The sequence below is a fragment of the Capsicum annuum genome, chromosome 4 (genome assembly GCF_002878395.1).
Source record: "Capsicum annuum cultivar UCD-10X-F1 chromosome 4, UCD10Xv1.1, whole genome shotgun sequence".
In the NCBI taxonomy this organism is placed as follows: domain Eukaryota; kingdom Viridiplantae; phylum Streptophyta; class Magnoliopsida; order Solanales; family Solanaceae; genus Capsicum; species Capsicum annuum.
In genome coordinates, this window is record NC_061114.1 from 124,836,474 (window position 1) to 124,849,857 (window position 13,384).

Consider the following 13,384-nt stretch of genomic DNA (forward strand, 5'->3'; position numbering starts at 1 on the left):
GGTCCAACTATGGGTTCTAAGGGTGTGGATAGGGCAGCTAGTCTATGGACCCAGGATTTCCTTAAATTGGACCCTCCTTAATTTACTGGGTTAGATCCAAATGAAGATCCACAAGACTTTATTGATTAGATTCAAAGGGATTTAGATATTATGCATGTATCTGGTAAAGAGACAGTGGAGTTACCAACATATCGATTAAAGGGGGTGGCTATATTGTGGTATGAAGCTTGGAAAAAATCAAGAGGTATAGGTGCACCTTTAGCTGGTTAGGAAGAATTCAAAACTTCATTTTTTGATCATTATCTTCCATTTGAGATTTGAGAGACCCGTGTAAATTAGTTTTTAAATATTTGCCAAGTGAATATGAGCATAAGGGAGTACAGTCTTCAATTTAATTCTTTGGCCAGGTATGCTCCTAATGTAGTGGTTACCATGGAGGATAAAGTTCATGGATATGTGGATATATTCAACCCATATTTGGTTAGAGATTGTACTATATCCGTCTTGAATAAAGACATGGATATAGCAAGAATACAAGCTTTTGCTCAAAAAATGAAGGATCAAAGGCAAAGAAGGACACAAGAGCTAGAAAAAGGGCACTCTAAGAGGGCTAGATCTATGGTACAATTTTCTCCATCTCAAAGTGAATTCAAGCCTCAATTTTTTGATAGAACCCCTAAACCATCACCTTCCTACTCCACATCAGGTGCTCCTCCTTGGTTCCAGGGGTTTAAGGGAAATCAATTCAGGCAAAAAAGTAAGAGTCAAGGTTCACAAGTAGTGAGGTATCAAAAGCAAGGAGGTGCAAGCCAATCAAGTCCTCCTAGACAGCTTTGTAAGCATTGTGGAAGAAATCATCTAGGTGCATGTCGGTTAGGGAGAAATTCTTGTTATTAGTATGGAACACCGGCACACATAATGAGAGATTTCCCAAAAAGGGGCATGGCTGATATAACACGACCTACTGGATCTACTGTTGCATCATCATTCTCGATTCCTTCTTTTGGTAGGGGTTATCAGATACCTACTGGTTGTAGTAAGGGTGTTAAGGGAACTAGTTCTAGTGGTGTTCATAATCATACATATGCTCTAGTTGGTTGATAAAATTTGGAGGCTTCTCTTGACGTCGTTACAGGTACATTGTCCATCTTTTCACATAAGGTATATGCATTAATTGATCCTGGCTCTACATTATCATATGTCACTCCATTAATTGCTGGAAAGTTCAAAAGAACACCAGAATCGCTAGCTAAGCTATTTAAAGTGTCTATACTAATTGGCGAATCTATTATATCTAGAAGAGTTTACAGTAATTATATAGTAACTTTTTGTAATCGTGATACATTGTATTACCTTATGGAGCTTGAAATGGTAGATTTTGATGTTATAATGGGTATGGATTAGTTGTCTTCTTGTTATGCCATAGTGGATTGCCGAGCTAAGAGGGTGCATTTCAATTTTCCAAAGAAAGCAGTCCTTAAGTGGAGGGGTAATATTGGGGCACCAAGGGGTAAGTATATTTCTTATATTAAGGAAAGAAATATGATATCCAAAGAATACATATTCCATCTATTAAAGGTGAAAGATATAGACGCGGAGTCACTAACTCTTCAATTCATCTTAGTGGTAAATAAATTTCTTGACTTATTTCCTGAAGAGCTTTTGGGTTTACTTCTGGAAAGAGAAGTAGAGTTTGGTATTGAGGTGATCCCAGGTACTCAACTGATTTCTATTCCACCTTATAGAATGGCCCCTGCAGAATTACATGAATTGAAGGAACAATCAAAAGATTTGTCGGAAAAGGTTTCATAAGGCCTAGTATATCTCGTTGGGGAGCACCCATGTTATTTGAACGTAAGAAAGATGGCACATTAAAAATGTGTATTGATTATTGACAATTGAATAAGGTGAGAATTAAGAACAAATATCCCCTTCCTAGAATTGATGATTTGTTTGATCAGTTACAAGGTGCTATGTGTTTCTCAAAGATTGATTTGAGGTCAGGTTATCACCAACTTAGAGTGAAGGAGAAAGATATACCTAAAACGTCTTTTTTAATATGATATGGTCATTTTGAGTTTTTAGTTATGTCATTTGGTCTAACTAATATACCTGCAGCTTTCATGGATTTGATGAATAGAGTGTTTAATCCACTCTTGGATGTATTTGTTATCATATTTATAGATCATATTCTGGTGTATTCAAGATCAGAAGAAAACCATGCAAATCATTTGCAACAGGTTTTACAAATCCTTCGCAATTGTAAGTTGTAAGCAAAGTTCTCCAAATGTGAGTTTTGGTTAAAATTGGTAGCATTCTTGCATCATATTGTATCTGATGAAGGAATAATAGTTGATTCTTAAAAGATAGAGGTAGTGAAGAACTAGCCAAGAACCATGACGCCTACGGAGGTTCATAGTTTCCTAGGCTTTGCAGGTTATTATAGAAGGTTCGTTGAGGGTTTTTCTTCTATATCTACACCTCTAACAAAGTTAACAAATAAAGAAGCTAAGTTTCAATGGGATGAAATTTATGAAAGAAGTTTTCAAGATTTGAAGAATAAGTTGACTTCTACACCTATATTGGTACTTCCGGATAGCACAAAAGGCTCTGTGGTATTTTGTGATGCTTCAGCAGTTGGCTTAGGATGTGTTTTAATGCAACATCATAAATTAATAGTTTACGCCTCAAGACAATTGCTTCTACATTATAAGAATTATCCAACACATGATCTTGAGCTAGCAGAAGTTATATTTTCTTTAAAAATATGGCTCCACTGTTGATATATATACCAACCACAAGAGTTTGCAATACCTCTTTAACCAGAGGGACCTAAATTTGATGCAGCGAAGATGACATTAGTTGTTAAAAGTCTATGATGTTGATATCTTTTATCATCCGGGCAAAGAAAATGTGGTAGCTGATGCACTAAGTCATAAGACAATGGCAAGTAATTATAGGCAGCCCAAGGAAAGGCAAGGGATAGCTAGGGATCTACACCAATTAGCTAGCTTAGTGTTTCACCTTATTGAATCTTCAGAAAAAGTCGTTATTGTGCAAAATAAAGTAGAATCCTCATTAGTAGCTAAATTTAAAGAGAAACAATACATAGATCCTATTCTTTTATAGATTAAGGAAAATGTACAACAAGGTATGACAAAGGCATTTGATCTTATAGAAAAGGGAATACTTCGATACCAAAATATATTATGTTTACCTAATGTAGATGGGCTAAGAAAGTTGATTGTGACAGACACACATCATTCAAGAAATTCTATCCATCCTGGTTTAACTAAAATGTATCATGACATGAAAGAGGTGTATTGGTGGGGCGACATGAAGAAGAACATTGCAGAATTTGTACCTAAATATCCAAATTGTCAACAAGTTAAAGTGGAGCACCAAATGCTAGGAGGTTATATGCAGCTTGTGGAGCTCCCAACTTGGAAGTGGGATATGATCAACATGGATTTCATCACTAGTCTACCTCGCTTGTCTTGAAAGTTTGATTCTATATGGGTAATATTTGATAAACTCACCAAATCAGCACACTTTCTATCTGTTAAGACTATGTACACAGTTGAAGAGTATGCAAAATTATATATTAAAGAGATAGTCCGGCTGCATGGAGCTCAATTTACCGCACATTCTTGGAGGTCATTCACGAATACTTTGGGAACGTAAGTGAGTTTAAGAACAACTTTTCACCCTCAAATGGATGGCCAGGTGGAATTCTGATATGTTGCGTGCTTATGTATTGGACTTCAAAGTTATTTAGGATGATCATTTGCCACTAATTAAGTTTGCATACAAAAGTAGTTATCACCCGAGTATTAAAATGGAACATTATGAAGCTTTATATAGCAGAAAATGTAGATCACCAATTAGGTGGTTTGAAATGGGTGAAACTACCTTATTTAGGCCAGATCTTATTCATCAAGCTATATAAAAAGTTAAGGTGATAAAACAATGATTAGAAATAGCTCAAAGACGACATAAATCATATGCGGATACTAGAAGAAGAGGGTTACAATTTCCTATAGGAGATTGGGTGTTCTTAAAGATGTCTCCAATGAAAGGGGTAATGAGATTTAGTAAAATGGGAAAACTAAGTCCCCGATTCATAGGGCCATATAAAATTATTCAAATATTTAGCCAAGTGGAATATGAGTTAGACCTACCCCAAGAACTTTCAATAGTGCATCCGGTGTTTCATGTCTCAATACTCCACAAGTGCATAAGAGATTCATGTCATATTACTCCTACTAAAGATGTACAGGTTATGGAAGAACTCACCTATGAAGAAGTGACTACTCCTATACCAGATCAGAACGTTAAGAAGCTAAGAAATAAAGGAGTAGCTTCAGTAAAAGTGCTTTGGAGGAGCCCGCAAGTAGAAGAAATAACATGGGAAGCCGAAGAAGCAATAAAGTCAAAATACCCTCATTTGTTTGAAACTAAAGACTTGGTCCAAGGATACTGATTTGGGGAATAAACAAGTATAAATACACAAGTGTTATGTGGATAACAATGAGTTTAAACTTAGTGTTATATTCGTTTAGGTTAGCTAGTTATGCTAGCATTTGAGGATGAATGTTTCTAAGGGGTGTAGTATGTAACACACTACATTCTGCATGTACTAGTTCTACTTATGTGTCACTTGATATGGACTTATGGGGTAGGTAATGGGCTCGAATATCCTATGTGATTGGTCACGGTAAGATAGGTTTGGAGGAATTCCCACATGTACTGAAACGTGGTATGATTAAGTTACCATCATTGAGAGCATATAAACTTGGACCTTATGTAGGTATTTATAATCTTTTTTATCAATTATAGTACAGCTTCTACTTTTAATGTTTGTCTGGCGTCAGGGAGAATGGGTAACTAATTCCGAAATTAATTTGAGTATACTTTATCCCTATTGGAATAGAACAGCAAAACAATTTTAGGTTAAATCAGAGCAATATCGGTCCACCCAAAAATTCCTTGACCCGACCCGACCCAGCCCACATCCCCTTTCCCTTCTCACTCGAAAAAAGGGCATAAAAAAGCTCCACACATCAAAGTTGTCATCCTCTTGTTCCTCTCAGTTTTATCAGATTTTCAGTTAATCAGTAGAAGTTTTCAAAGGATGTCGTCAATTGGAACATCAAAAGGTGTATTAGAGATAGTAAAATTTGCAGTATATGTATCAGTTCCAATTGGTCTCATGTACTTGTTTGCCAACAACAACTCCAATCTTCAGAAAATCATGGGACATGTAAATTTCTCCTTTCTTTCCTTTGTCTTTTCATTTAAACTGTAAAGTTTCATTCTTTATGCTTATATTTTTTTTTTAGCTTTCTTGCGGTTTACTTTTGGAAAAATTACGTGAAGTAGAAAATATACCGACCTAATTACATAGGGTAGCTAATACAACAACAAAAATATACTCAGTGTATTACCACAAAGCGGGGGTCTGGAGAGGGTAAAGTGTACACAGTCAATGCCAGAGAGGTTGTTTTTGATAGATACTTGGCTTACGACAGGTAACAGTATAACAAATAAAAAACATAAAAATAAACAATAAAATGGGATAATACACCGCTAGATAATAAAAGAAACAAGATACCGATAGATTAATACTATAAATTATTTATTCAAGATCACAAGCATCATCAGAACACTCCGAACAAGAAACTACAGGTACATATACAAACAAAACACTCTTCCCTGTTATTATGGATGCACTCCTACCCACTAACCCTCTGCCTTAATTCGTGTCCTGCACACCTTCCTATCAAGTGTCATGTCCTCCGTAAGTTGTAACCGCTCCATGTCATGCCTGATCAACTCCCTCCAATATTTATTCGGCCTACCTCTACCCCACATAAAATCACCTATTAACGATCCCTTGACCAGATTATTGGCCAAATACACTACCACCTACTGAAGTTAATTCTGGCCTAAATTAAAGAAGAGAATAGAAAGAGAATAGGCAGCCAAGGCCTAATATTTTTTAATCCACAAAGGCCCAATATAATGGGCAAGTAGGTGCATCACCTACTTGATAAATTAAGGCCCAAAAATGACAAAGAAAGTCGGCCAAGAGCAGCTCGTTTTAAAGTGATTTAAACCAGCTCTTATAGCTTATTTAACTAGCCAAAAAAATAGCTTTCAAGATTTTCTCTCTTGTTCTCTCTTAGATATGCAGCAGCCCTAAAATTCCACTAGGGTTCTTTGTAAGCCTTCCTTCCAAGTTAAAGGTAAGTGAACAAATCATGAGCACATCTTAAGAATACTATAAGAATTATGTTATCCATGATTAAGCTATAAGTTATCCCTTTTTAAGTTTGGCAGTCCCTTTTTCCTTGATTATTAAAAGATTTTTCTTTTAACTTTTGATTTGTGAGTAAAGGAATCAATCTATTGAAGAGATATACATTAAGGGAATAAACTACCACCGAAATTAAGGTATGGCTACTGTCCATTTTTGCCCTTTTTCTATATATGTGTGTTTCTTAAGGATTGTGTATATATTGTTATTAAGAACTCAAATGATGGTGAACAAGGTTTAGAGAACACCCTTGGATTAGTTTATTGTGGATTACTACCCGGTTACTATTTTTGTAAGTAAAAATGTCGTGAACATATTACTTAGCTACTAATACTAGCTTTATGTTATTGTAGATTAGTAATCTAAAAGGGAAGACGTTAAGTGAAAGTGTGATCAATTGTGCAGCAAGGTATGTATGGTTCATCTATCCTATACTCTTTGGCATGAATCTAACTCCTTTGTTACAAAGTAACCTTCCTAAGCATTCTTCCTTTCAAGTTATACATAACTACAGCGTACAATCCCCAAGGTGGTTAACAACCTTATTCTAACTTGATAGGTTGTTAAAGCACCTAAATATGTGTTTGTTACTAAATCGATTAATTTTTCTTTCTAAATATAAGTATGATATGGGTTCTTTCAGAATAAGCCTTACGAGTTGTTCTCTTAGTCAACATGGTATTAGTTAAGCTCCTATGTGTTATATTTCTATTATTGTTATATTCTACCTCATTGCTACTGCATCTAGTGCATATTTGCATACCTTTTGCTACTGGTCCAAAGTTCCAAATCTAATATATGATCACCAAAATAACAACTTTATAGATGAAAAAAATAATCTAAAATAATTCTATATATTATGGGTGGTATCCCAAGGGTGGAAGAAACACCTAGCATATATCAATCCCAATATTATGGGTGGTATCCCAGGGGTGAAAAGGAACGCGTAGCATGGGTCGATCCCAATTTATGTACTTATAAAGAATGTATCCCAGGTGTTAAAATGCTTAGCATGGGTTATCCTTTTTTACCACTGATCAGCTGGTCATTTGTATTATGCCTTATAATTTTATAAAGAAAATAAGAGTAAAGCAAAGTAAGGGATGTAATGTACATGATCCCATAAGCACAAGCAAAGTTGGTATTCTATCCTTATCTTTATAGTTATATATTGAAACTGATTTTATTGAGATCGTGTCTTATTTATAGTCACTTCATTTCGTACATACTCAATACACTCTTTGTATTGATACCCTTTGTGGGGGACACTATGTTTCATGCCGCAGGTACAGGTACTCCAGCTAGTATACCACCCAGTAGGAGCATAGGACATCCAGAAGCTATTGGTGAGATCCAAGTTAATTCAGAGCTTTCCGAGTCTACTATATATATTTTCGTATTGTATAGTAGTTATGAGCAAGGTAGGGGTTTGTCCCGACCTTAACTAAGTCCATGTGTCTTTTAGAGGCTTTCTAGACTAATGTGAAGTTAAGTTTCGTAGTATTGTGTGCTTTTAACGTTGAGGCCCCAATGGCCAAGTCTTGTATATGTAGGTTTTGACCTACTTATATGGTTTATTTTATCAACAAATCATATCCATCTAGCAGAACCTTTGAGTGTCATAGTTACATACATGAAAAGTACATGGTTACGAGTTGGTTCTCCCAAAATGGGTGCCTGTCTACCCCAATGGAATTTGAGGTATGACAGGTGATGCACCTGTAGCCAGACTTTGTGACTTTATAAAGATGAACCCTGTTGAATTCTTTAGGTCAAAAATAGGTGAAGACCCACAGTTGTATCTTAATGAGGTAAACACGATCACCCAAGTTATATATGTAACTGAAGAGTAGAACATAGAATTGGCCTCTTATCATTTTAAAGATGCTGCTTACGATTGCGTAGTGATATAGAGGAAGAGTAGAGGGGAGAATATAGCACCTATGAATTGACAGGTGTTTTGGGATATATTCTTAGACAAGTTCTTCCCACTTGTGATAAGGAAAGTAAAGATAGAAGAGTTCATCAACCTGAGGTAAGGCTCTATGATAGTGAAGTAGTATTGCCTCAAGTTGAACTAGTTATCTACGTATTCTCCTGACTTGATAGATGACCCCAAATCTAGTATGAGTAAGTTCGTGACTGGTGTGTCTAGATTGGTTGTTAAGGAGTGTAGGACTACTATGCTTAATAGAGAAATAGATTTTTCAAGACTGATAATACATGCACAACAGATTAAGAAAGAAAAGATGAAAGAGATAGAGATAGTAACAGGACATAAGAGGGCTAGATCAGAGCATTTTGAGTATTGCTAGACTAGATTTCATCGAGGGAATCGCCCACAATTTTAGAATTATTTGCCTATGCTATCACCTTTATCAGCTAGTGCTCCTGCACTCGAAAATAGGTAGGAACAAGGGAATAAGTCTTTTATGTATAGATCTTAGAACGGTGTGAGTAACAGATCCTGTTATCCTCCATGTACTAAGTGTGGTGGAACCCATCCTGATGAGTGTTTGGCCGAACAAAAGGGTTGTTTTGGTTGTGGAAAATTGGCCCATAGACTTAGAGAGTGTCCATAATATAGACAGGGGAACAGAGATGTTCATCCCCAGACTTAGGCTACCAGTGCACCAGCTCCTGTAGCATGCTCAGCCCCTCTTCAGGGTGCTTCATCTAGCACTGTTGGAGGTTAGTGCCAAAATTGATTCTATGCTTTTCCATCCTACCATGAGCAAGAGTATTCAGCGGATCTGGTTACTTGTACGCTTCGTGTCTTTTATTTTGATGTGTATGTATTGTTGGACCTTAGGTCAATTTTCACTTATGTGACTCTGTTAGTTACTGTGAATTTTTATATAAGTTCTAAAAAGATCCCTGATCCTATCCTGGTTTCTACCCCTATAGGAGAGTCAGTTCTTGCTAATCAAGTTTACCAAAAGTGTCCTATTTCTGTTCTTCATAAAGTCATATTTGTGTATTTGATAAGGCTAGATATGGTCGATTTTGATCTTATTTTGGGTATGGATTGGATTTATTCCTATTATTCATCTATAGATTGTTGTACCCGTGTGGTTAAGTTTCAATTCCCAGATGAGCCATTCTTTGAGTGGTCCAAAAATTCTGTGTCTCCCAAGAGTCATTCATAACTTACCTTAAGCCCAGAAAGTTGATTTCTAAAGATTGCATTTATCATCTAGTTCAAGTTAAAGACTCTAAGTCTGAGACTCCAATAGTTCATTTAGTTAATATAGTTAATGAGTTTCTAGATGTATTTCTAGAAAATCTCCCAGGGGTACCTCCCGATAGGGAATAAAGTTTGGTATTGACTTTCTTCCTGATACTTAGCCTATTTTTATCCCTCCTTACCATATGGCACCCAAAAAACTTAAGGAGTTAAAAGAGCAACTTAAAGATCTTCTACATGAAGGTTTTATAAGGCCCAATATTTCTCCATAGGCACACCCATCTTGTTCATGTAAAAGAAAGATGGTTCTTTAAGTATGTGCATTAACTATCATCAACTTAATAAGGTCACAGTAAAGAACAAATACCCTCTTCATAGAATTAATGACCTGTTTGATCAATTGCAATGTGCAAGTTATTTCTCAAAGATAGACCTTAGATCCGACTATCATACGTATAAAGTAAGGGAGTGTGATATTCCAAAGACAGCTTTCAGAACCTGCTATGGTAATTTGGAGTTTCTAGTCATGACTTTCGGGCTGACCAATGCTCCAACAACTTTCATGGACCTCATGAACCGAGTGTTCAAACAATATCTTGATATATTTTTCATAGTATTCATAGATGATATCCTTGTGCACTCCCGTAGCGTGGATGACCATGCAGATCATCGTTGAATTGTCTTGCAAACTCTTAAAGATCACCAATTGTTTTCCAAATTCAGCAAGTGTGAGTTTTGGCTAAGTTCAGTACCTTTTCTCGGTCATATTATTTCAGCTAAAGGAATTAAAGTTGATTCCCAAAAGACAGAAGTTGTAAGAAATTAGCCTAGACCTATCTCTCCATTAGACATTAAAAGTTTCTTGGGTCTAGCTGGCTATTACCGATATTTTGTTAAAGGTTTCTTATCTATTGCGTCTCACATGACCCGATAGACCCAAAACAAAGTTAAGTTCCTAGGGACAGATTCCTGAGAGAAGAGTTTTCAGGAGTTTAAGACTCAACTCACTTCATCCCTAATGTTAACATTACTCGATAGTACGGATAGTTTTATGGTGTATTGTAATGCCTCTAGAGTTGATTTGGGTTACATGTTGATGCATAGAGGTAAGGTTATAGCCTATGCCTCTTAATAGTTAAAATCGCATGAAAAGAATTACCCAACCCATGATTTAGAGTTAGCTTCTGTGGTGTTTTCTTTGAAAAGATGGAGACACTATTTATATGGTGTTCATGTAGATGTGTTCAAGGACCACAAAATCCTACATTATATGTTCACTCAGAGGGAGTTGAATCTTCACCAGAGGAGGTGCTTTGAGTTGCTAATAGATTATGCTATGAGTGTGTTGTATCATCTGGGAATGGCCAATGTAGAACCAGATGCCCTTAGTAGGTTTTCTATGGGCAATGTGGCTCATGTGGAAAAAGATAAGAAAGAATTATCTCATGAAGTGCATCGTTTAGCTAGATTAGGTGTTAGGTTTCTTAACTTAGCTGAAGGTAATGCTTGGGTTCAGAGTAGTTCTGCATCCTCTTTCGTTTTAAAAATGAAGGAAAAGCAAGACATGGATTTTAGTTTGGTCAAACTAAAGGAGTCAGTTAAAGACCAAAAGATAGAGGCTTTCTCCCAAGGGTGAGATAGTGTATTGAGGTTTTAGGATAGATTGTGTGTTCCTTCTGTAGATGATTTGAGGTGGAGAATTATGGCTGAAGTGCATGGCACGTGATATTTTATTCATCCTGGGGCTACCAAGATGTACCACGACTTGTGGGAAATTTATTGGTGGAGTGGTATGAAGAAATATATAGGAGAGTTTGTGGTAAAGTGCACAACTTGCCAATATGTTAAGATAGAGTACCAAAGACCTTGTGGTGCAATGCAAGAGTTTGGTATCCCCACTTGGAAGTGGGAAGAGGTGAATAGGTATTTTGTGATTGGTTTACCCCTTTTACGTTGACATCATAATTCCATTTGAGTTGTTATAGACAGGTTGACTAAGTCAATGCAGTTCCTGCTAGTGCACACATCTTATACAGCTGAGGATTATGCTAAGTTGTATATTTGAGAGTTAGTCAGACTGCATGGAGTTCCTTTGTCTATCATCTCAGATAGGGGTACTCAGTTTACTTCCCAATTTTGGAGATCTTTTTAGAAGAGTTTTGATACCCAAGTTCACCTTAGTTTAGCTTTTCATCCGTAGATAGATGGTCAGGCAGAGAGGACCATCCAAACTCTAGAGGGCATGTGCTCCTGATTTCATGGGTTGTTGGGATGAGCATTTTCCATTGATCAAGTTCGCTTATAATAACAGTTATCATTATAGCATTCAGATAGTCCCGTTTGAGGCTCCTTATGGGAGAAGATGTAGATCACCCATAGGTTGATTTAAAATGGGTGAGGCCACCTTGCTTGGGGAAAATACGGTGTTTAAAGCTATTAAAAAGTAAAGTTGATTAGAGAAAGATTGAAGGCAGACTAGAGTTGCCAAAAATCATATGTAGATGTGAGAAGAAGAGATCTTTAGTTTGAAATTGATGACTTAGTATATTTGAAGATTTTACCCATGAAAGGGGTGAAGAGATTTGGTAAAAGGGGAAATCTTTGTCCCCATTATGTTAGCCATTATAGTATTCTAAGACGTGTTACGAAAGTAGCTTATAAGGTTGAGTTGCACGTAGACTTGTTAGTTGTTCATACGGTATTCCATATCTCTATGCTTGAGAAATGTATTAGTGACACAGTTGTTGTAGTTTCTTGAGAGAGCTCAGATATTTAGACCAGTCTTTCTTGTGAAGAGATTCCAGTTGAAAATCTAGACCATCAGATCCGTAGACTAAGAAACAAAGAAGTTCCCTTAGTCAAGGTTGTTTGGTGGAACTAGTCAATTGAGGCTGCTAGTTGGGAAGCAAAATCAGATGTGCAAGCTAAGTACCCTCATCTATTCACCGAAAGCTCAAATTTAGCTAAAGGTACTACTCTTCCTTGATTCAATTCTTTTCTAAGCATGTATTCAGCTATATAGTTCCTTCTTTATAAGTCCATGCATTACCAGAAGTACTCAAAGGATTAGAATGATGTATAAGATGTTTATTAATTTACTTCAGCTATACATCCTTTGTTTTCTCAACTAGCCAACTTCATTCAAGGGCGAATGTACCCAAGTCGAAGATATTGTATAACCTCGAGAATTCCAACCGATAGAAGAACCATGCTTCAAGATCATGATAAATAAATTTTAGTGATCTGGTAGCTTTATGATCAGGTTTGATGTGTATTAAGGCCTCAAATATGTCCTAGCTATTAGGTAAATCAAAACAACCCTTACTGATTGAATTCTTGAGAAGGATAAAGGTATATTAAACTTCAAAGAATCATATCTTTCGTCATACTACTAATTTCTGGGCATATAACACATCAACATATAGATAATTCAATTATCTTTCCAACTATACCAATTTTACCAAAATCTATTATCGGGGTAAAAAGTTATAGCCGTTTTACATTGAGCTATCCGAATTGCCAAAGTGAGACAGGAAGGAAGATGAACCATCGCCCAAACTGTCGCAACTAAGGAAATAAGCCCACTTTCTAGCCATAAGGCAACGGTACGTCCCTGGGCGATGGATCATTGCCCAAACCATCCCGTACCTCTATTTAGCGATTAAAAGCCATATTTAAAGGGATTTTTGGTTCTTTTCCACCCTTTTTAACACTGAATTACATCAAATCAAAGCACATAACTTTATATTCATTAATAGTATCAAAATTAGGGTTCTTTCCAAGATCAACCCTCAAGAACAAGGTCCAAACCCTTTTTAAAACCCCACAAAATTCTCACATAGAATTAGCCATAGGGCATGTCAAGTAAGATATGATTC

At 36.4% G+C, this 13,384-nt stretch overlaps 1 protein-coding gene across 1 annotated transcript; it reads left to right on the forward strand.

The window, feature by feature from the left end:
• Positions 1-5,011: 5,011 nt before the first annotated feature.
• Positions 5,012-5,323, forward strand: LOC107846406. Its single transcript, XM_016690811.2, has one exon. It carries the CDS (start codon positions 5,135-5,137, stop codon positions 5,306-5,308), a length of 174 nt encoding a protein of 57 aa, XP_016546297.1. The 5' UTR covers positions 5,012-5,134; the 3' UTR covers positions 5,309-5,323.
• The last annotated feature ends 8,061 nt before the right edge of the window (positions 5,324-13,384 follow it).

Coding starts and splice junctions, on each gene's coding strand:
- LOC107846406 (XM_016690811.2), top strand. CDS start 5,135: ATGTCGTCAATTGGAACATCAAAAGGTGTATTAGAGATAGTAAAATTT.